At 45.9% G+C, this 24309-nt stretch overlaps 1 protein-coding gene and 1 long non-coding RNA gene across 2 annotated transcripts; both read left to right on the forward strand.

The window, feature by feature from the left end:
* The first annotated feature begins 956 nt into the window (after nucleotides 1-956).
* On the forward strand, nucleotides 957-19261 carry MDH1B (malate dehydrogenase 1B). Its single transcript, XM_008056145.2, has 10 exons — nucleotides 957-978; nucleotides 5001-5113; nucleotides 6978-7112; nucleotides 7683-7825; nucleotides 9204-9700; nucleotides 11676-11817; nucleotides 13404-13567; nucleotides 15723-15862; nucleotides 16165-16216; nucleotides 19043-19261. Exons 1-10 carry the CDS (start codon nucleotides 957-959, stop codon nucleotides 19135-19137), a joined length of 1503 nt encoding a protein of 500 aa, XP_008054336.1. The 3' UTR covers nucleotides 19138-19261.
* Nucleotides 19262-20703: 1442 nt separating this feature from the next.
* Nucleotides 20704-21524, forward strand: LOC103258478. The gene is made up of 2 exons (XR_504186.1): nucleotides 20704-20796; nucleotides 21439-21524. It is a non-coding gene; the product is annotated as an uncharacterized LOC103258478 (long non-coding RNA).
* The last annotated feature ends 2785 nt before the right edge of the window (nucleotides 21525-24309 follow it).

Raw genomic sequence — 24309 nt, forward strand, 5'->3', positions numbered from 1 at the left:
TTATTTACATGAAATGCACCAAACAGAGGAGAAAATGGGAACCCATGGGGCCATTAAAGATTTGTGTTAAACCCGCAAAACTCTGTCCCCAGCTCGGGTTCCCTCCACTTCTATACACTGTACAGTGTCCAAAAGTCCGGTTACTCCCGAAGCAGCTGGTTTATACATTAAGTTTTTTAGGAGACTCTCTGGTGGAAAGGCGTCCGGCCAGCCGCTTCTGCGGGCGGGATTTGGGGCTGTGTTGGCGTTGCATGGGGCTCCCTAGTAAACACTGACGGGCAACCCTCCACACGAGGGCTCAGCAAGGACCGACCCCGGGTTACCAGGAGAGAGGCCGGGGCGGGAGGGGGACGGCAGGGACCTGAACTGGCAAGGGCAGGCAGGTGCTCTGGGGAGGATGCGGGACCGCGTGGCCTGCGCACAAAGACGGAGTCCCGCGTCCCGGAGCCCAGAGACCCGCGGACGCCCAGACCAGCCTGCCTCCCTAGACTCAGCACCAGGCGATTCCCGAGACTCTCCAGCGCAGGGCACAAAGTCTAGCACGAGCCGCCGCCAGCCGCGCCGCCGTGGCCCGCTCTCCGCTCACCTCCGAGCAAATCCCCACGTCTCTAACCGGCGCGGCCATGATAGTCCCGGGAGTCGCGCGTATCGCGAGACTTAAGGCGCCCTTCACGGATCAGAAAAGGCGTGTTCGCGGCGGCGAATGGAGGTATTGCAATAAGGAGAAGAAAACCCGCCGTGGAAGATGCTAATCTTCCTGGACGCGGGAATAGGGTTGGGGAGTCAGGGAGTTCATATGGCAACGTGTTTCTGTGAGCCACACGCAGCACGCTCACTCTAATTTAAACCTCTCTGCGGGCACCAGGCCCGTAGTGCGCGTGCGCAGGGCTCGCAGCGCGCCTGCGCCACGTGGCGTGGTTGCTAGGAAACCGCGACAACTCAGGTCCTCGCCAGCTATGGCTAAGTTCGTTATTGCAGGTGAGTGTCCTGCTTCAGCCTGCGCCCCGCCTGTTAAGGGTCTTCGTATTCCTGCAAGGCCAGCCTCTGTGAACCACCATGCTCTCTTAGGCCTTTGTGCAAGGTGGTTATAGAAGGGGATGCTCGACATTGGGACGCACGGGGGACGTATCCCCTCCTCCGGGAGTTTCATTCTCTTGGGCACAGAGCTTGACAACAAGCGCTCTGCATATAGCGCAATGGACGCCACAAGGGAGCCGTGCACGGGTCTCGGAGAATGGAGCCCTGACCTGGGAGGGGGTGGACACAGGGAACTCGCTGGGAGGGCTACTGGAGCTGAGAGGGGAGGTTTGAACCGGAGAGGCTGCTCCAGATAAGGTCACGAGGCTAGTCACGGAGGAAGGATTAGATATGGGGGGTGGGATGGGAATGACAGGAGCCGGGCCAGAACCGGAGCGGAGCCAGGTCCTCGTGCCAGGGCCTCGTGCCTCTCGTGTCCGAGAAACGGTGTTTGAACTTGTCTTCAGAGCAACGAGGAGTCGCTGAAACATTTTAGAAAGGAAACCTGAAAGACGGTGGCACACAGTGAGACTCAACACCCGTTAAGGCCAAGAGATTTAATGGGTCGAACGTGGTGGGCTACAGGACCTGAGGGTCAGGCTGTAGCGCTGAAGCAAGGGCACGCCAGCCTTTATGGGGGTTTAGGGCGACCTATCAGTCGATTATTGGTTGGCTGACAGAGCTCCATCCAGGTTGGTGGATTTTCCACGGGCGCGGGAAAAGGTGAGCCGGACTGTAGAAGAAGAATCCGGAAGGTGCCGTTTCAGACGCCCCCTTTGTTTGCCGGGTCGCCATTTTAGGCGGGGGCTGGGTTTGGGCCCCTTTCCAGGAAAAAGGAGGGGATAATGGTTTGCTAGTGCCTGGTGGTGGCCCTTCAAAATCGCTGGGGGATTCTATTGCAACCATTCACTGTACCTGCCTCCTCCCCTTTTCAGCCAGTTCCTTAAAAGTAGCCTGCTCACCCATCCCCTTCTTCCTTTACTCCAGCTGGCTTCTACTCCTGCCTCCTTACAGAAGCTTCCCCACCAGAGGCACCGACGACTTTTCTAGAAGCTGTTTGGTTCTTGTCATATTTGACCTCTTTGATACATTGACACAATTGACATTCACCGTTTACCTAAAAAGCTATTTCCTTTGCTTCTTTAATCATTCAGAAGAGTTTTTTTGTTTTGTTTTGTTTTTAGCACTGACTAACTGTACTCCAGGAAGACAGTAGAAAAGAAACTTACAGAAAATGTGTGACGGGGCAGGGCAGGATTCCATAGGAACTGTGACGAGGACCTTCCTTGGTCAGTTATGGGCTTCCCAGAGGGAGATATTCTAGGGAGATACCTGAAAGATGAGAAAGAGTTTACGACAGAGAAGAGGTAAGAAGGAGAGCATTTAGGCCTGGGTAACAGGGAATGGATTTAGAGTGAGGAGAACTGGTTTGGTGATAGCTGAGAATATAAAACAAGCAGAAATTGAAGTAAGTTTCATAGGATTGGAGCAAATCGTCCAAGGAAAAGTGTCAAGATGAGGGCAGAGATAGAAAATGTAGACTCCTGTAAGCCATGCTCAGTGGTTTAGACCTTATCCAAAGTACACAGGAGGCTTTTGGAAGAGGAGAGCAGCACCAAATTTGCCTTCTAGCTGAGTGCTGTGGCTGTGGTGTGGAAGAGGAAGACTGGATGCCAGGAGACCAGTGAGGAGACTGGCACTGTGGTCCAGGAAGGAGTTGATGGTGGCCTGGTCCAGAGTGGTGAACAATGGAGATGGAGAGGAATGGATTGGAGAGATATTCGGGAGGCAGAATCTATAATACCACATGCCTAATTGAGTGGAGGACGGTGGGGGAAACAGAAGAAGGAGTTTAAAATTACTCCCAAGCAGTGGATTAGGAGTCACTGAAAAAATAATAATAATAATAAGCAGAAAAGTAGGCCTAATCCTCTGGATACTCTTAATACTCTTAGATACCTGGGGGATGGATGTGAGACATAGGAGATGAAGCTTTGGTAGGAGAGTGGTGGCAGAATCCAGCATAGACCTGCTGAGCACCTGGGAAACATTTAGAAAGAGACAGATGGAGGCAGATGTCTGGGTGCAGAGAGCGGTCCAAGCCAGACAGCCAGATTGCTGCTTGAACCCTAGGGAGTGGAGGAGACTGGCCTGGGAAGCAGATGGTGTGTGAAGGTAAGATGCCTATAAGAAGGATGCCTTTCAATGGGCTAATACCTAGGGGGTATAGAAGGGAATGACAGAGAAGTAGGAGGAGAACCTGGAGGATGTCCCAGAGTGGTGGGTTTTCCCAAAGGGTGTGAGGAGGCAGTAGCAAGAAAAGGACCAAAAAGTGTCCATCGGAAGTAGTGGTGCAGAGGTCCTTAGTGACCTCCTAGAGGATTGTGGTAGAAGCACTGCAGTGGGATGAGAATTAAGGGAGTGAAGAATGGGGAATAGAAAGTGTAGAGACTCTTCCAAGAGGTTGTTCTATAAAGGGACTCGTGAGAGACATGGGCTCTTTATTTTTAGGACAGGAAAAGCATAAGTACAATGAATGTATTTACATAGGATGGAAAGGGACATCTAGAAAGAGAGGATTCTAGAAAGAGGTTAATTCTTTAGGCAAGATCCCTGAGGAGGCAGGCAGGAGAGGGTGGGCTTCTGAGCGTGAGTGATGAGTTAGACTTGACAGGAGAAAGGAGGACAGGATACATCCAAATGCAGATGGGCTCATGGGGTGATGGGAGGAGGTTGGGGGTGTTCCTGTGGTTTGGTTTGGTTTGGTTTGGTTTCTATAAAGTAGAAAACAGATTATCTGTTGTCTTCTGATCATTTAGAAAAGTGTTGAGCAGAGAGAAGGGATTTGGAGGAGGAGGGCAGAGTTTGGATAGTCACTGTGGGGAATAGAAGGGCCAGCCACAGCTGGTGCCCTTGACTTTGTGGTGATGCCCTCTGCTTGGTTCCACCATGTTTCCCTGGTGTACCCAGTAGGTAGGACCCAGGCACAGAAAAGGCAGGTAACTGGGTTCATCCAGGGTGAGAGGCATGTGCTGGGCTGATTTCCCAAAAGACAGTGAGATAAGATCATTTAAGACATGAACTGTAGTGTGGTTTGAAGGAATAAGCCGTGGATTTGAATTAGATGGCAGGACTCAAGGGGTTGATGACAGGAGTTCCCTTGAGGCTGACGACCTGGCTCCTGGGAGTTGCTAAGGAAGATGCTGCAGAGACAGCTCTGCCTTGAACTTGTTCCCTGCTCTATCAGACGCTCAATCCCATTTTCTGGAGGTGGCTTTAATATCCTGGGTACAGTGACTATATAATGGTGTCTAAAACCCTTACAAGGCTTCTGCACGTCAGACTACTCTCTGATCATACCCACATAGCTGCACGGCAGACACCTCTAACTGTACTTGTCTAAGTTAAACTTCTCTTCCACACTTCTCTCTAGCAAGGTCAGGGCCATCCACCCAAACCAGAAAATGTAAGTCATCCTAGGCTACTCTCTCTCCTTCCTCCAAAATCCCCATGCATAGCAAATCCAGAAGTGATATTACCACTACTCATTACTTGACTACCTTTTAGTGACTATTAATGAGAATCATTGTTAGTAGTTCATGCTTAGTTAGTAGTAGTTGACTTACTTCTACTAGGGACTGGGAAAAATAGAAACACTATCGAGATTGGTAATTAGAAACTCATCTTACAAGTACTCAAGTGTCAGTGGTACATGAACACCCACCCATGGAAGCATTCTAAGGCAAGGAAAATATTCAATATTTTTTTCCTTTCCATATTACTTAAGATTCTGACCTCCTTTGAAATGTACTTTATTTTTTTGATTTAATAAAAATTAGAAGTTTATGCTGTGGCAGTTTTTAACTTTATGTTATGAAATTATATCATAACTATGATTAGTTCTGATATAGCATGGCAAATACTTAGAACTGCATAATAATTTCTGCATGATGAGAGGATATTGCTAATTTGAACTCTTTTAGGTAGAGCAGATTGTCCATACTATGCTAAAGCAGAACTTCTGGCAGACTATTTACAGAAGAATCTTCCTGATTTTCGGATACATAAAATTACACAACATCCTGAAGTTTGGGAGGTAAGAAGCCTTTATAGTTTGTTAAACTCACACATACACAAAAATACATTTTAATTTGGTTAAGTCTTAGCCAGTGCCTCAGAATGCTTCCAGGGATGGGTGTTCACATACCACTGACACTTGAGTACTAGTAAGATGAGTCCCTACTTACCAGTCTCAACACAGTGTCTCTACTTTTCCTAGTCCCTAGTGAAACAAATGAGAGCCTAACCAATGAGTAGAATAAATTTGGCTGCAGCCTCCAAGATTCCACATAGCTTATATTGCACCTGTTAACTTTCATTGCCTAGCATGTTGATTTCTAATGACCTGAGGGACTTGTTTATTTGAAATACCTATCTTTGGAACAGTGTTTCCCCAGAAACAGATTCTGAGATGGAGATCTTGGTGAAGGGCTTTCTTGGGAAGTGTTCTTGGGAGCAGTGTCCCGAGGAGTGAGGTTGATAGGATTGGGTGAAGAAGAAGCTGCAGCAGGGCTCAGCCATCCTGCAGAGAGCTCTCTGTGGATGGCCCTGCAGCAGTGTTACAGTGAGGCCCAGAACCTGAGACTTTGCACTCCCACCTGAGCTAGGCCCTGATGCGGCTGCCCCAGGAAGGGACTTTCCTTAGGCAAAGCCATTCTCTGTGGCTGGAGTCAATTTGCAGAGAGAGGATTGAGCCAGTCCTGAGTCACAGCAGTCAGTGATGCACCTCGTGGCTTCGGGACAAGGGCCTCTGTTGTGGGTGTGATGGGGACTGCACGTGACAGCACTTGTCATCAGCCACCCCTGAGCCCACGAGGAATTCACACTGCCGTGGGGCAGCTCCTCCAGGATTCTGGGTGGTGTCTTTCTAGAGGAAAGAGGGGCAAGCATCCATGCTCTGCTGAGTGTCCCCCACTTGAATTGCAGAAGAGTGACTGATTCTGACATGTACTCCCTTGTCTAACTTCATGAACAAGTCTTGACTCAGCACCCTCAGGAGCCAGGCCACATGCACCCTCCCAGCTCTTGCTGGGGTGTCCCATCTCTGCATGGTGCTGAAGGGCCTTTGTGGTGAGTCCTTCCCTCCCCAAGCTTGCGCTTCCCAGGTCAGGCTGTACTGTGACTGGAGGGCCATGATGGCCTCCTCACCTCATAGCATTGGTTGCTTTAAGTGGGATAAATGCGGGGAGATGGTCGATACCAGCAGGAGAAATTGTCTCCAAGATTTTACTGTGCAGTAGCCTCAGTCATGTGCTTCCAACAGCATGGCTCAAGGCTGCTGCTGTGTCTTGACCATGAGAATGCTACTTTGTCCCCGTGTGGATCTTGGCATTGAAAGACCTGGTCCACACAAACCAGATAATAACAATTTAGACTTTTCAGATAAATATTATTAGAAATCCCCAGGTAACTTTTAGTTCATTAAGTCAGCCTGAACTATATAAACCACACCCACAGATTTGAAAATCAGTATAAAAATGTATATGGTCTTAAGACTGAAAATATCTCTTATATATGAAGAATAAGGGCAAAATAAGTTGAATGTTTTTTAAAAATCAGATGAATTGGAAATGTGGCCTCTCTTTAAGCTAAACACTTGCATTCCAAGTCTTCTCAGCAAAAAGAACATTTAGTACCTTTATTTGGTCAATGAATTTGAAGAATATTCTGTATTTGATTCTTTGCTACTTTATCAATAATAACGTTACATAATCAATTTCTTACTTATTTGTTACTAACTCATCACTATTTTCTGTATTTAAATTTTATTGTTTAAAGATAACTGAATGGATGTAGTGATGCTAAAGAAAACTTGGTATCTTCATGTTTGAGTTATGAAATATTAAACTGAGTTCTCAGGCATTTTCAACACATGGTTTCCTTTGAATGTCATTCAACAGGAGTGGCTAAAGGACCTGTGTAAGCAGAATAGGTGGAACCATGAGAAGTCCCCCATCATCTGGAGAGAGCTGCTGGACCGCGGTGGGAAGGGCTTGCTTCTGGGAGGCTATAATGAATTCCTAGAGCATGCCCAGGTGTGCATGCACTTGAGTTCTCTGCTCAGACAATTGTCATTCTCTTACATTATTTTCACTTTCAAGTTTCTTGCTTTTACTTTTTTTTTTTTATAGAAGCAGGGTCTCACTCTATCACCCAGACTGGAGAGCTGTGACACAGTCATAGCTCACTGCAACTTCAAACTCCTGAGCTCAATCGGTTCTCTCTCTTGAGCCTCCCGAGTACCTGGGACTACAGGTACATGCCACCATGCTTGGCTATTTTTTTTGTGTGTGGAGATGGTCGTCCAGGCTGGTCTTGAACTCCTGGAAACAAGCGATTCTCCTTCTTCAGCCTTCCAAGTAGCTGGGACTACAGGTGCACACCACCATACCTGGCTAGTTTGTTTTTTATTAGAGACCAGTTCTCACTATGTTGCCCAGGCTGGTCACCAACTCCTGAGATCGAGTGATCCTCCTGCCTCCACCTCCCAAAGTGCTAGGATTATAAACATGAGCCACTGCGCCCAGCCTTGTATTATTTCCATCATAGCCATCATCAGCTAATTATCTGTTCTCTGGTGTTGACTTTCTCTTTCCTGGGCCTAGCTATATTATGGTGTCACCTCTAGCATGACGACCCAGCTGATGATGCTGATTGCTCAAGAGAACCTGGGGGCAAACATAGAAAAAAAGCAGGAGGAGGAGGTGCTGAAGGGTCTTATCAGCCCGCTGCAGGTCTGGATCACCAGGTGGGACCATCACACCCAGGCTTCTTGAGATTGGCTGTTTATGTTTAGGAAGAACAGGGGGATGGGATTGACTTCGTGATGGAAGAATACCTGAATGTCAGGGCCTAAGATGTGTGTGAGTATATACTTGTATGTATAGGCACATGTATATACATGTGTATATTATGAATATATATATATATATACATATGTATGTATATGTGTGTGTGTGTGTATCTATATCCCCTCCAATATAACCCATGAGTGAGCTTTAGGTTTTATACAACACACACATACACACACCTACCCCTAAAGCAACTCCATAGTAGTGCTGCTTTGCACAGTCACTCTCTCTGGCTGTTGTTCTCTCCCTCTTCCCACTGCTAGAGCTTTCCTTGGCTCCTCTCCATGCACCTGCTCCCTCCCAGGACCTGCCCTCACCTTGTTCCTCCCACTTCTCTCCTTCCTTTGGGCTCCCAGGGGCCTTGCCTTCTTTGTTGTCTTCTATCTCTGCAGCCTTTCTTGCTCTCCCATCCCCTGCCCTTCCTTATCCCTTAGTCTGTTTCACACTGTCCTCACTACACATGTGTGTATCCTAATAGGTACATTCATTTTGAAAAGTATTAATTATTATAAGAGATTTCAAATGCAGAAAAGAATTGAGAGTGATATCATAAACTTTTATCCATGACCCTGTCACCTGATTTACTGATTTACATCTTCCCTATTTTTTACAGGATTAAAAGGGTACAGAAACTGTTGAAACCCCCACTGTACCCCTTCCAAAGCCACTGAACACCAGAAATGCCCAGATACACCTCTGAATTCCTCACGGGGTCATCACAGCTCACAGCTGGAAGTCACAGCTGCAGAGTGCCCAAGCCCTTGCATAACTGTGGTACAGACACGCCATGCATGGCCTGTGTGCAGCCTAGCTGTCTTTGTAAAGATGTTTTTTTGTAAAAATTTGGAAAAGATGGTCCTTTCCAGAAACTGTCATTACTGGGTAGATAAGAGTATTTTTTTTTTTGGTAATGAATTCTGATTAACTGAAACTTGTCTTTATCTTTTTGAGAGGAAACGTAAACATGTAACTAGAGTAATATGATCTAGATCTTTGAAATTTTGCCTTTAGCATATGGGGAATTCTGTTTTACTTGAAAAACCTAACAACTGTTACATGTCTTATTTTGGATTGTTTTCAGATGACCAGAGCAGGGATGAATAGTGAGAATTTTTTTTGTTCCACTTTTTATTTCTAGCCTTAAGATGGCAATGCAGCCATGTGCGTGCTTATTTAAAATGCTAAGTCGCCCTGTCAATGCCCTGCAGAAGTGTTCCTTATGAGTCGAGGCTTGGGGGAGCTGACCATTCATGTCTGGCCTTGCGTTTTTCCCAGCGCATCTACCACTGCCTGCCGCAGCCTCATTCCCCTCCTGGTCAGTGGGGAGGTGTTTGGGGCACACTCCGAGCTCAGCCTGGTTCTCTTTGATGATGAGGACACAGAGGAGGACCTGCAGGACCTGGCGACAGAGATCTGTTACCTGGCGTCGCAAGTGCTGCGTAGTGTGTCTGTGTGCACACGAGCGCAGGAGGCCTTCCGCGGGGCACACGTAGTGGTGGTGCTGGAGCCCTGCGCATTGCGCGATGCCCCCAGCCTAGAGGCCCGCCTCCACCAGGAGCTGCTGCGATGCCGGCGTGACGGGCGCCTGCTGGAGCGCAATGCGAGTTCCTCCGTACGGGTGGTCGTGGCGGGGAAGAGCTTCGTGAACCTCCGGGTGCTGCTGCTGACAACGTTTGCACCGAGACTGGTTCGCAGCATCGTGGCTGTGGCGCTGGGTGTGGAAGGGCAGGTCAAGGCTGCCCTCGCCAGGCGGCTGAGGACAACACCCGCCCGTGAGTGCAGCACTCTGTTGGGTTTTGACAGCTGGATTTCAGAGCAGCCAGAGAACACGGGGTACTGGTGTAGGCTGATGTCCTTTTTAGTAACAATCATGCGCAGCTGAGCAGGGAGGTAGGGACGGGAGAGGCTTCTCAAATCCTCCTCCCCAAGAACTCAGAGGTTGAGAGAGAGAGGAGCTTCGGGCTCCTGGGCTTAGGCAGTCCTTCCGCTTCAGCCTCCTGAGTAGCTGAGACTATAGGCGTGGCCACTGGACTCAGCTATTTTTTTGATTTTTTGTAAAGAAGAGGTCTAGCTATGTTGCCTAAGCTGGTCTCAAACTCCTGGGCTCAAGTAGTCCTCCCATCTGGGCCTCCCAAAGTGCTAAGATTGCAGGTGTGAGCCACCTATCCAGCCAGACATGCATTTTTAAGAGTAATTTGGTGGTAGGGGCCTGCAGAGAGTTGGGACTGGTGATTGGTTGGGAATGAAATCACGAGCTGAGATTGTCTTCCTGCACCAAGTCAGTGTCTGGGTGGGGATCAGGCATCACTGATCCAGGTGGCATCAGATGGTCTACCAGAATGCAGAGTCTGAAAAACATCTCCAATACCAGTTTAGGTTTGTGAGATGTGTAGGAGCAATCAGGGAAGTTACAGATCTTGTGAACAGTGGATGCAAGAGGGGAAGCCTGGTGATTGACACTGCTCAGACCCTTGGCCAATTCTACTTGTGCATGCCATCAAGGAAGTTGGCATGACCCACAGGCCACAGTTCTTCAAGAGAAAAGCAAGTTGGTTGATCTTGCAGGCAGCCCTGGGGACTAGGACATGGAGAGAGCAAAGGTCAAGGAGAAAAAATAAGTATAACAAACATCTAGAATTTAGGTCTTCACTAAATTCAGGCCATATTACATTCCTGACCTGTGGACCTTTATTATTTTACAAGGCAATTTTGCCTTCTAGGGTTATTCTGAGTGTCTGCAATAGAAGTATAAAGCAGATACAAAGAACTTCTTGTTCTGTGATTTGGCCACTGTGCAGACAATTTTTGACTGACTTTGTCCATTATTATAAAAATTAATAAACAAGTATTTGATATGCCAAGATCTATTTATTTAAGACTCAGAAGCAAGTGAAGTAATAAAGTGAGGACAAACACCAGTGATATAATTTTCAGTAACAGTTTTTTCCAGGTAACATTTCATTATTCCTTGAATTTACTCATAAACCCACACTTCCCAGAGTATTTGTTGTTAGGGATTGCCAAACCCCAATAGTTAGAGAGATGATTACATGTTTTGTACAGTTTTAAGAAGCATAAACCTAGATTTTTTTTTTAAGGTGACCCAGATCTTTTATTTATTTATTTATTTATTCTTTCTTTCTTTCTTTCTTTATTTAAGTTGGAATCTCACAGTGTCGCCCAGGCTAGAGTGCAGTGGCACACTCATGGTCACCGCAGTGTCAACCTGCTGGGCTCCGGCAATCCTTCCACCTTGGCCTTCCAAGTAGCTGGAACTGCAGGCATGTGCTGCTCCACCTGGCTAAGTTTTGATTACTGTAGAGACGAGGTCTTGCCCAGTTGCCCAGGCTGATCTCAAACCCGCAGACTCAGGCAATCCACTCGCCTCGGTCTCCCAAAGTGCTGGGATTACAGGCTGAGCCACCAAACCCGACCAGATTTTATTTTTTGAAACTTGTCTTACTCTGTCACCCAGGCAGAACTGCAGTAGCACAATCATGGCTCACTGCAACCTCAAGCTCCTGGCCTAAAGCAGTCCTTCATCTTCCCAAAGTGCTGGGATTACAGGTGTGAGCCACCTCGCCCAACCACTTAGATTCATTTTATAGCAAAAGATCAATCCTAAAACACATACACACACACACACACACACACACACACACACACACACACACACACACAGGCTTCAGGTAATTTTTTATAGTAATGTACATTTTTATGATTATTTTTTATTTCTGTTCTTCACAGATATTAAAGATGTGATAATTTGGGGTAATATCAGTGGAAATAACTATGTTGATTTGAGAAAAACAAAGGTTTACAGATACGATAGTGCCATTTGGGGACCACTTCGATATCCACGCCCCGTTTTAGACGTGATTTTTGACAGGTACAATATATTTTTAAGTCAAGTATCAATAATGTTAATTAAGTGTATAATGGTTGTTACAATCTTTTAAATCTTTGTACAAAAACAACTTGCATTGTCCAAACCTGTATTTGTGCTCTCTGTTGAAGAAACAAAAAATTCCACAGAATATCAACTAGTTAATCCTCACCTCCAATTTATTTGATTTTGAAATTATGAATTTTTATACTTCAGATTACCCAATAGCTCATACATTGCTCTAAAGTTATCTCTAAAGCAGGCATCTGTAGGGAGTCTTATTTTGTGTAAAGACAAGGGTGTGTATGCAAGTTGAAATTAGTGGAAACATTTTTGAGGAAGAGGAATTAAGATGATGAGTAGGCCCAGGTCGTGTAGGGTGCTCTGTCCCAGGAGAGGCAGAGCACTGTCCCGGTACCAAGCTAGCCTGAAATTAATTCACCAGCCATGGTTTAGCTGCGTGACTCTAGAGAAATTACTTAGCCTCTCTGTGCCCTCATGTTTTCATCTGCCAAGGGGAAACAGCCTTGTGAGGAGGATGAAATGGATTCCTCTGGGTGAAGGCCTGGGAGTGCGCCGGCCTCAGTGGACACCAGTGTGGTGCAAGGGCAGGGGAGGAGCAGGCGGGGTGCCTTCAAAGCCTGTTTCCGCACCCCATGGCACTTTCCCAGCTACAACAACAGCTTCCTCATCCTTCACTTCAGTTCTTCCTCAGGCCACAGCAGCTCCATCCAGCATGGGACTACTGTCAGGCTCACCTCCCATGTGCACGACTCCAGGCCAGGGTCTTAGAGTAGTGTTGCACAGGGCAGGCCAGATGCTCTCAGCCCTAGTTCTAGTCCAGCTGGATGGTCCCTGAGTTTAGACTCTGGATCACAGGGACATCATCATCTTCCTAATTCCTGCATCCCAAACTCAGAAATCCGAGATGCCCCCCAAACCCAAAACTTTGAGTGCCAGCACGACACATGTGGAAATTCCCACACCTGACTCTCTTGCTTCCGAAGGCCAAGCATACAAGCTGTTTCATGCACAAGATTATTACAAATATTACACAAAATGACATTCAGACTCTATGTGTAAGGTGTATGTGAAACGTGGATGAATTTTACTTTGGACCCGAGTTCCATCCCCAGGATATCTCATTGTGTGTATGCAGGTATCCCAAAATCCAAAATCCTAAAAAGTCAGAAGCATTTCTGGCCCTGAGCATTTGAGATGAGGGATACCCAACTTGTAATTCAATGTTTTATGAACTTATTTTGTTTAAAATGAAGGCTACCACTGGTTCCAAGACAGTATCTGCATAGAACAAGTTATTTGTATTGAGGTAATTGCTACTGACATCTTTGGCCACTTTTCTGTGTTCCAGATTTACATGAGCATTATTTTAGTTTTGCATCTTGGGACATTTCATTTCACCATGGGCTTCTTGCGTGATTGGAGACTTTGAAGAAGGGCTCATGAAGCCATGTTTCTGTTTGACTGGGATGAGACTCCTTATCCCTTGTTCCATCAGCCCAGGGAATGTCTTTTTTCATTTCCTTTCCTCTCTCCCTTGTAAGGTTGGGTTTTTTCTCTCCTTACAGCGAGTGGCTAAACAGGGAATTTGTAGCAACTCTTAAAAACTTGACTACTACAGGCAGACAATTTGGAGGCATTTTGGCTGCACACAGTATAGCCACAACGTTGAAGTACTGGTACCATGGCTCGCCACCTGGGGAGATCATGTCTCTGGGAGTGTTGAGTGAAGGTAAGCCTGGGTTTTCTCATCTCATGATATTTGAACCTCCATAGATGCCTGTGCCCCTCATCCTCTGTCCCACCTGTCTCACTGTCATTATCATCTGTATGCTATCTGGACTTTCACAGTTCCATAATCGTCCATGAACTCATTCAGAAATTCAAAAAGTCATTCATTCCTTCAGAACTTCAGCAGTGTTTTGTGTGAGTGCCCTGGGAACACACACAGGAAATGGACCTGGCCTCAGCCTTCAGGACACAGTGGTCTTGTGAGATTCCTTGCTGTGCTAGCCAAGAAAGGATCATAACACCATGTCAGGCAGGGGCAGGAGGCATCAAGGCAGCTTATAAAGAAGATGGCCTGCCAGGACACCCAGATGTGCACAGCGCTACCCTGGAGATGCTGTGGGGGCATGCAGGTGCAGAATACAGGACTCAGAGGCTACAGGGCACCAGGTGGCACAGGGTTGTGGGTAGGTTGCCTCCATCCACAAATGTTTTCTACACATTTATAGCCTCCGTACTTCAGTCTACTGAGTGCCATCCAGAAGATGTTCGCCCTTTTACAAGAGGGGAGGGAACAGCTGATGTTGTGTCTCTGTCGGTTCTGTCTCTGGCATCTCTTCCCTTCATGTTTTAGTTTCCCTTAGTGAGCCTCTTCCCTCCCAGGGCTCCAACCCAGGCTTTTGCCTAGCTCCAACCTGTGAGGCGCTGCCACCTGAAAGCCAATTGTCACTTCTGTCCCACATCCTCTAGGCTTGCATGCTGCCCCTCCCAATCTGACCCACTCTTGCATCTTTATATCCCCACTGTCTCAGTGACTGTGCTGAGGTTGAGGAGACCTTCCAGAACCCCCAAGTCAGAATCCATCTGCCTCCCCCATACTTGAAGAGCATTTGTCCACTGTGTTCCTCTGTCTGGAGTGTACTGGAGTCTGCCCTCTTTGACAGAGTGATTAGTTGCTTGTGTCCCCTTCATTAGAGTGGTATACCCTGAGGCAGGGTCTTTGTCTGGGTTGTCTTTCTGTACCTTCTTAGAAGCCGCATTTACACATGTGAAACATGTTCACTTGAGGTTGAAGGGCATGAACATTGTCAGAATGTGAATTCCAACCTGTGTATTATCTTTTTAGGGAAGTGGGCATTTTAAACCTTATCTTCATTTGTAGAAAGAAAGTTTAATATCTGTAGACATTTTATTCAAAAATAAAATAAGCCAAGTGTAGTCCTAGCTACTCAGGAGGCTGGAGTTGAAGGGTCGCCTGAGCCCAGGAGGTTGAGCCATAATCCCTGCAGTGAGCCATAATCATGCCACTGCATTCCTGCTTGGGTGACAGAGTGAGACCCTGACTCAAAAAAAAATTAAATTAAATTAAATTAGAAAATAAACATTGCAATACTGGAGGAGGGGTCAGGTGATCATGGGCTCCCTAAAACGTACCTGAGAGGTGAACCCTCACACACTGTCTGCCCATGAGGCAGGCTCTTTACTGATAAAACAAACAGAATGACGGGAGAACTAAGGAGCCCTCTGAGGAGCAACTCATCTTAGTTTCTTGACTGTCCTCAATGTTTTTCCCTGGTGACAACATTATTGATGTCTAGAATGGCAGGAGTAATTCCGTTAAGTGATTGAGGCACCAAGAGGGAGGCAGTTCTGTCTGAGTGGTACTCAGTAATATCTTCAGTCTTATTATTTTGAGCACATCCAGATGGGGATCTGGGGTTACAGAGAAATAACCGAATTTTTTGTTTCTCATCCTTCCCCTGCCTTCTGTTTCCTCCCTCATACCTGGCCATGTGACTGCCATAATAGGCAAGAGAGTGGAAGGTCAAAGTGAACCACTGATGACTCTTGGACTGCACAAAGGGTCAAGGAAAAGATGTGGGGACAGGAGGAATAGATGAGGCTTGAAAGAAAAGGGCTGCATTACCCCTGTATGAGATGGGGGTGTGGACGGGAGGGTTGTCCAAACGTGGGTGGGTGCTCAATCAACACTTCCAATAGGTGTCTCAGCCCTCTCTGGAGAGGAACCCCCAGAAACATTATCCCATCGTTGTTATTAGAAGCTGAGTCTCATGGTCTGCCCTTCTCTACAGTGCTTGGCAGGAAGGCCTTCCCTCTCAGAGTTCTCTGACCTACTCTGCCTTGTTTCCCCACTGCAGGCCAGTTTGGGATTCCTACAGAGATTGTCTTTTCTATGCCTGTGAAATTTGAGAATGGAACATGGGTGGTTCTGACAGACCTCGAAGATGTTGAAATAAGTGAAAAGATAATGACCAGAATAACAAATGACCTGATTGAGGTAATGTCAGAGTAGACAAGGGAAGAGGCACAGGGACTTTGATAATGGCCTTAACTGGTTCTCCTAGACAACAAATATATTGGTTTTCTGTGGGTTCCATTTTTGTTCCTAAAAACAATGAGGCAAGAAAATTTTGAAGAAATCAGCAGAAGAATAGAGCCCATTTAGTTATATAATTTCTGGCATATAAAAAATATTTGTTGGCTACTTTTAAATCAGGAGTCAAAGGGTTTTTAAATCACAACATTTTTAGGTCAGAAATTGTGGTAATTTAATTTTCTGACGGTAAAATTTTCCAACAGGAGAAGCTTGTTGCACTTGGAGTAAAGATGAATTTTCAGCCATACCAATCAGGTAATCTCTTAGATGTGAGATCTTGTTGTGCTGCTATTAAAGGAGTATTAAAATATTTGTTATAAATGAATCACTATTAATATAAATAACTCCACATTTTATCATTTCTAACCTAAATTCAAGACAAAATAAATTGCTAATTCAGTGTGTCCCTTGAAATAAAACATCTCCTAAGAATGTCAAAGAAAACACATCTTAACACTCTGATTTTATAAATTTTGTGCATACCAGAATTATCAGTTCTCTACAAGTACCATCAGCAATTGCTACAAACTGGGTGACTTCGAATAAGAGAATATTGCAGTGTGAGGTGTTGCAGTGTGTGAGAATATTGCTCACAGCTCAGGAGGCCAGACCTATCTCAGGATGTCAGGAGGGCTCTGCCTCCTGGGAAGGCTCCAGGGAAGGAGGCTCTGTGCCTCCTCCAGTCTCCAGAGGCTATGCTTGGTTCTTGGATTGCAGCCATGTCACCCTGACCTCCACTTCCCCCCTCCCATCTGTCCTCTTTCTATGAGTGTCTGTGTCTCCAAGTCTCCTCTCTTTACTTGGATATCAACCAATGTGTGTAGGACCCACCTGAATCCAGTATGACCCCAGCTTAAATTGATTATGTCTGCTAAGACTGTTTCCCAGTAGGGTCATGTTCACAGATGCCTGGGTTAGGATTTCAGCATCTCTTTCTGGAAACACAATTCAACACACAACACTGTAAAAAATATTTTTTATTGATAAACTTTAATAAGCTTATTTTTCTTTTTGGCATTTTCTTTAATCATAAGCTCATAAGGAAGGCTACCTTCTTTGCCTTAAAAGAACTTCCATCTTAAATGTAGAAAAAGACATTCAGAAATAAATGCATTTATTTATGCACAGATCTCTAATCCAGTGCCCTCTGGAGTCCTGCCTTCCCTATTTCCAGGTGGGGACCCGCAACAGCCTGCACTGCCACTGGAAAGCTGGGGGCGCAGGCCAGGGGCACGAGAATCCAGTGAGCAGGTGGCTCCAACTCTGACTCTCAGGATGTAGGACCTTTTGCTGTGAGCTTCCTTCCAGAGTATGAGCTACAGAGCAGTGGCTCTAAAACACCTCCACTAGTGATTAGTCTACATTACTCATCTACACTTGCATGATAGAGAGTTTTGTGAAAAACAAGTTAATGCTAGTCAGGTAGGCTGGGCTTGGGGGCTCAGCCTGTAATCCCAGCACTTTGGGAAGCCAAGGTGAGTGGATTGCCTGAGCCTACAGGTTCGAGATCAACCCAGGCAACTTGGCGAGACCTTGTCTCTACAAAAAAAAAAAAATTAGCCGGCTAGTGCCCTCCTATAGTCCCGGCTATTGGAAGGCTGAGGCTGAAGGATCTCCAGAGCCTAGCAAGTCAATGCTGGGGTGGCTGTGAGTATGCTACTGTGCTCCAGAGTGAGACTCCAATTCAAAAAAACAAAAAACAAAAAAGCTGGTCAAGTATATATGTATCTGTTTGGTTCTGACTCTGTCACCTTCGAATTTTGCTCCCAAACCATTATCCCAGGGTGTTGACAACAGTCATAATGTGGCCACCCCCCATGCTTGGAGGTCTCTGAAAACAGAGCATGGTTGCTACTTGCAGTGTAGAGGTCTCTGGGGCAGATGATCCGAGTATGAGTTTTGTTTAATTCCCTTGTTAACTCAATATTTAATCTGACTTTTAGAAACTGAACTAGCCAAACAAGATCAAAAGATCTCCAAGATCTCCTTACCCATCACAGATGACAACCAGGAAAAGCAGCAAATCCCAGGTGGTAGGTACACGCACTAGAAAGAAATGGCTCTTTTTTCCAAAGGTTCCCACCAAATGTCAGAGAAGAAATGGAGTTTCCTACCAGCCGTGAAGTGCCCTCATCCTGTACTCACAGAGATCATGTTTAGAATCTGCTTAAATCTCTGGAGGACATGGTCAGATACTCACTGAGCCCTCCCTCTGGGGATGCAGATTCAACAGAGGAGTCATCTCAGGTGATCAGGCAGGACCAGAACCACAGTCCGGGTGGTAAAAAGCTGTATTCGGAAAATATTCAGCAGGGTGACTGGGCTGGATCCCAGGTGCAAAGGAATGGGACACCTGTGGTTTGGCTGAGGTTAGTCAGTCATGTGCCCAGTGGGTATGAGTGGCGGGATGACACATGAAGGAGATGGATTAGGTTTAGATGACTAACGTGGCTGGCCATGAGCCTGAGAGCCCCCTATGTGGCTTGGAAACTGTCCCCAGGAGCTGGTGAGCTCAACCCCAGCAGACTGACCCTCAAGGGGCTAGACAGGGTTCTGACATCTGGGTGGTAGTGCTCTTGCTGCCAGTGGCCCAGCAGGTGTTAAGCACCATGCAAGGAAGGAGCTGTGGCCTCCTATGGATAGGGCGACATGATTTTCCAGGAGTAGGGCAATGCAGTATGAGGTGTTGCAGTGTGTCATAACCTCTGGTGGATTGTAAAAAAGAGTAAGTGGTTAATGAAATCAATTTACTCACAAGCATTGTCCTCATTAATATAGAATAAAACTGATTTTTAAAAAGAGTAAGAAGACCCTATTTGTTTTCCAATAAACTAGGATAGGAGGGGAGGATGAAAAAGGTAAGTAGAAAGGTAGAAAAGGGTCAAGATTAGGTTGGAAAAGGGTATTATTGTAACTTTTCATTTCATTGATACATACACAAGTACACATGCTGGACTCTAATGTAAAATGTGTCTTCTGTCTATTGTGGTCAACACAATTTGAAAAATATTGATTTAAACTCTCTCCTGAGTCATTGGTTATATTCTAAACCCAATATGCTTTGTTTAATTCTAGTTTCAGGACATAAAGATAGCTTATATTCTGATATAGTCCAAGACGAAGAGAAGGACTTAGCTATGTTGGATGGTAAGTGCAGGGTCATGGACAGACTGTGATTCCCAACAGCTGTGGCTGGTGCATCCAGCCTTAAAGGATGATGCTGTGTTCAGGAGAGCACAGCCCAGCAACTGAAGTGATTTTTTATTGACTCCATTTATTTTCTTATGCTTTATAAGCACTTTGAATGGGGGATAAAAAGGTCAGCAAAATTTTTTTAATAAAACTGCACCCATGTCCTACTCACTATGAACTCTCCCCAATCCTCTAAGCTCAGCTCTGTCCCTATGTCTCTTCCTTCTCACTTTCGCTTTCTCCTCAGTTCTTCATTACAAAGCCTGACATAGCATGTGGCAAGACAGGCTCTTCCCCAGAAGACAGGACTGACAGAGCCACCTCATAATTCTCTTAACAGGGAAGAGCTGGGAGATTAATCTCCATGTATATGTGTATGCCTCATCACATATATGTGCACACATGTATATATATATGTACAAACACACACACACACATATATAAACAGTTGACCCTTGAACAACACGGATTTGAACAGCACAGGTCCACTTACACATGGCTTTTCTTCCATCTCTGCTACCCCTGAGATGGCAAGACCAGCCCCTCTACTCCTCCACCTACTCAACATGAAGATGATAAGGATGCAGATCTTGATGACGATCCACTTTCACTTAAAGAATAGTAAAGACATTTTCTCTTTCTTATGATTTTCTTTTTTTTCTTTTTTTTTTGAGTTGGAGTCTCACTCTGTCTCCTAGACTGGAGTGCAGTGGCCGCTCCCGGCCACCGCGACCTTGACCTGCCAGGCTCCGGTGATCCTTCCGCCTCAGCCTTCCAAGTTGCTGGAAATACAGGCACGCGCTACCACGCCCGGCTCATTTTGATTTATTGTAGAGATGGGGTCTCGCCAAGTTGCCCAGGCGGGTCTCGAACCCGCGGGCTCAGGCAATCCACTCACCTCAGCCTCCCAAAGGCGCGGGATTACAGGCTGAGCCACCGAGCCCAGCTTTTATGATTTTCTTAATGACATTTTCTTTTCTTTAGAATACAGTCTATACTACATAAAATCTACAAAATATGTGTTAATTGACTATGTTGTCAGCAAGGCTTCCAGGCAACAGTAGGCTATTGTTAGTAAAGTTTTGGGGAAGTCAAAAATTATGCACAGATTATTTGACTGTGTGGGGTTGGTCCCCCAGCCTGGTGCTGTCAAGTGTGTGTGTGTGTGTGTGTGTGTGTGTGAACACTTGCAGATATTTATGTAGAGAATTATAGATTTTCTAAATCTCCCTATACAAATCATATATCAAAAAATAATACTTCAGTCTGTCTCCACTTTGACCCCCTTCTCACTGGAACCTCTGTAGAAGGCTGGCAGCCCTGAGGAGTTACCTAGTAACCTGGGGCTCCAAGGGGAGGGGGTGGGAGGAGGTGGCACTGAGCCTTGTGCCTGGACAACAGAGCCAATCTCAGCCTGTCATGGGCTGAGATACCATGTGAAGGGGCCCAGCATCTGCAGCTCCTAGGAGGGCAGTGCATTCAAGGGCCTGGAGAGTGGAAGGAACAAGATAGAGAAATGAGAATAACTGCAGAACATGCACTTTAATACAGAAAACCATTATTTTACTTCTCTGTTTACTGCAGTGGATTTTTAAAATCAGATTCTCAAGCCTCTGAAAAGCCAGACCCGTGAGCCTGCAATGGTAGGTAGTACACAAAGCATCAACAAGTATCTTCCTGTTATGCAGTAGAGCCGGGTGGCAGAGGATAGGGCTTTCTCACGACCAAGCCCTAACAGGGAGAACATCATCTTTCCTTCACAATGAACAGGAAGTGGACACAACCAACCTGCATGTCCAGGCTTTCATGTGTACAGCTGAGCTGAAAACAGGACTGGTGTGGCTTCCCTATGACTGCCACCACAATGTTCACCCAAGACCTCACTCTTTCTCACAATTGTCCAGCTAAACGAACTCAGTTTCATGCATCTTTCACTCTGAAATACTCAGTGTGATGGGCCTTGGAACAGGGCTGATCATGGGGAGTGGGAATTGGAGGACAAGCATAGCCAAGAGACAAGGTGCTGCCGGCAGCCATATACAAGTTGGATGGGGAATGGGCGCAAGAGGCCAGTTGACTCATTGTGTGAACATGTCTGCCAGTAGCTCTGGCTTTGTCTCCAGTAGACTCCCCCCAACTCATGCTCTTTCACTGCCGCTAATCTGTAAATGCCAGAATCCGGGAAGCAAGGGAGGAGGGAGCTGAAGAAAAGCCAGTAAAACATAGCATAGGCCCTGATGTGTTTTTTAAATAGTTATGTTTTTTCATTTCTGTTCTTTTTACAGAGTTTGAAGGCAAATTGTGGAACCCTTACAGATCAAATCAGACCAAATATAAAATGTTTGGTAGTGCAATAAATATGCAAAGAATATATGTGAATGTCTGTGTTTAGGAAGGATAATTTGAAAGGTTTACTTCAGTCTCAGATGATACTATGCAGGCGTTTCAGTAACTGATGGCCCAGAAATCAGAGCTCAGCCACTCTGTCACCTGACCCTCTACTGTTTGCTTATTAATAATTATATTGTCTCAAGTATTTTGGTATCAATGGCTATTTTTTGAACTATGCTGAACAGAGTTTTCTGTCATTACCCCTTGCCCATAATATTCCTGGGAGAGCCTGCTCCTTCCACTGGCTGATCCCAGGACGTGGCCTCTGTGGCTACAATTGCTCAAGTGTCCTCGCCTCCATGGTCTCAGCTGACCAGGCCAAATATGTGCACCATAAACTAGGGGAGCCACTCCTATTTCCTCTCTCTCTCAAAAAATGTGCACAGAAGCAGTGGCTGAGTGAGCTGGTATCTGCATCGGGTTAATGGCAATGAAGGACCTGCCATGGGATCTACAGAACTGGCCATAACACCACCTTCACAAGACCCAGCTGTGGGCTACTTCTCCTTGGGTTTGTGTGGCATACAATTTGTGCAACACATCACCTCTTTAGCTTAGAGTGAATTGGCTTCTGCTTCTTGACACCAGATGCAGCTTTAATAAACTGAATTTTGAAAGAAAGTATAATTTTTCCTATATAATTGCATGGTTTAAGTAAAAAATCATCTTTTATTAAAGCAGTAGTAGTCAAACCAGTATGCTCAATTATTTTCCAGACCCTCACAAATGCCAGTTATGAATTTTTGAAGGCCTATGAGTCAGGTTAAAAACTGCTGATATCTTTGCTTTGTCTTTCTACTAGCTCTTAAGTGCAGATGATGTTCTGAAAACTCAGGGAATGTAAGGTCTCCTGCGTTGCCTCAGCACTGCCATAACAAATAGCTGATTTCAGTGCCATGGTGGCCTTTGCTTGTTCCCGTCAGCACTTGATGCTACTGTGAGGAGAGCACAGTGTCTGTGTCAAGAACATGGGCTTTGCGCCCTAATGTCACCCCTGCCGCTGCCTGTCCTTGTGGGGTCCTCAGCCATGGGAATATGACCACAGAGGACAGTGATTGGGTGAACATCAGGCGGTACTCTGCACAAGCGGCACACATTATGGCGGTGCTCTCAACAGGCAGGGCTCTCATGATAAAAGTGAGTGAGACTGGAAACCAAGATGCAGCCCCAGCAAGTCTTCCCCCACACACTCTCAAGTCAGTCACATGAGTCACTCCCTCCTGGGAGCAGGGGAGGATGCAGCCATGCATACACGTCACCTTTCCATGTCTTGGTCCTGCCCCGTAGACCTCCCAGAATGTCAAACCTAAGCTCTTCTCCACTCAGTGGACATCTGGGAAGGACTAGGGAGAGACCCACACAGTTTTCTCCCCTTTAGGAGCCCATTTAGCCCCTGCCCCAGCCGTCTTGCATGAATGAGGACAGCCATGTGTGTAGAGCACTGCAGGGTAGCCAGGTGTCCTAGAATTAACTTTATTCCCTATATACCACCATACATTTGTCCCAAATTAATATAAGTCTGGAATTACACTGGGGGGAAGAGTATTCATGTTTTCTGTTTATTTTTAAAATAATGATGGTGTCACTTCAAAGATATTTTTCAGGGAGATCCCCCCCCCCCCCCCCCCCCCCAGCAGATGCACTAGCTCTTACCACAGTGGCCTGTGGTATATAATGTGGCATATATATACTGGGACCTCTCAAGTCTGCTTTTCCATTAGAAGTAATTTTAATGTGAGGGTATTAAAAACAATGTATGTGTGAAAACTATCATGGTAAAAGATGGAGCAATATTCAGTAGGAAAATTAGAGTATGATTTGGAGAAAGACATTATATGAATAAAGCGATTACTTTGTGTGTCACTGGAACATGAGTTAGGTTTATATACATTCTGTGACTGTAACCAGCACTAGGTTGTCCTTCCCACAGCCCTGCCCCATCCTCTTGACTAACAGAATTCTGATTTTGTTGGGATGGGGGGATGCTAATGGGCCCAACACTACTGGTCCCAGTAGATATTGAGATACCTGATATAGCCCCATTTGCCAGAAATTGATTCAGGGGCAGGTATGTGGGCCAGTTTTGGACAACAATACATAAGAAGTCTGGACGTGTGAGAGAGGCACCAAGAGACAGATTGAGAGAGAGACACACAGAGAGAGACAGAGGGATTAAGAAAGACAGATGGAAAGAAACAGAGATTCAGAGAGACAGTTTCAGAGACACAGATTGAGAAAGAATAGTATGCAGGAAGAAAGCACTTTGCTCCCCCCACTTCCTTTCTGCTTAAAATGCTGTTCTCAGGACAGCATGAAGGTTGGGCAGCTGTTCTGTGGTCATGAGGAAAGAGACCAGCATGGGCAATAGCAGAGCAGAAGGGAAAGGCCTGTTACCTAAGCCTGAGGCTTCAGTGATCCTAATGAGCCTCTGACACAACCTTGGACCAACTCCAGAATTTCTGTCAAACAGTAAATAACTTTATTTCAAGTCTTGTTAATTGTGGTTTTTGTTGCTTATCAACAATGTCTATATATACTTGTTCACAGGTATGTAACTTAATAGGGAAATGTCTTTCAATATTTGTTTTAAGGGAATTAAGAAAAATATCCAGATAATTTAAACAACTGACTTTCCACCCAGCCAGGCTCAAAACCTGTGTTGACTCCTATCTTTTTTATATCGTCCCCTAATACCACCTAGTAAATGCCATCAGCCTCGCTCAGTCCTAGACCAGGGATTTTCAACATTAGTGTGAATCAGAATC

Source organism: Carlito syrichta, unplaced genomic scaffold, assembly GCF_000164805.1.
Source record: "Carlito syrichta isolate Samal-C Ts95f unplaced genomic scaffold, Tarsius_syrichta-2.0.1 Scaffold302257, whole genome shotgun sequence".
In the NCBI taxonomy this organism is placed as follows: Eukaryota; Metazoa; Chordata; class Mammalia; order Primates; family Tarsiidae; genus Carlito; species Carlito syrichta.

Excerpts from the sequence above, each read along its gene's own strand:
- MDH1B (XM_008056145.2), top strand. The coding sequence starts at position 957 with ATGGCTAAGTTCGTTATTGCAG. Across the intron at positions 7,826-9,203 it reads CTGCAGGTCTGGATCACCAG|CGCATCTACCACTGCCTGCC; the intron begins GTGGGACCATCA and ends CGTTTTTCCCAG. Across the intron at positions 9,701-11,675 it reads GCTGAGGACAACACCCGCCC|ATATTAAAGATGTGATAATT; the intron begins GTGAGTGCAGCA and ends TGTTCTTCACAG.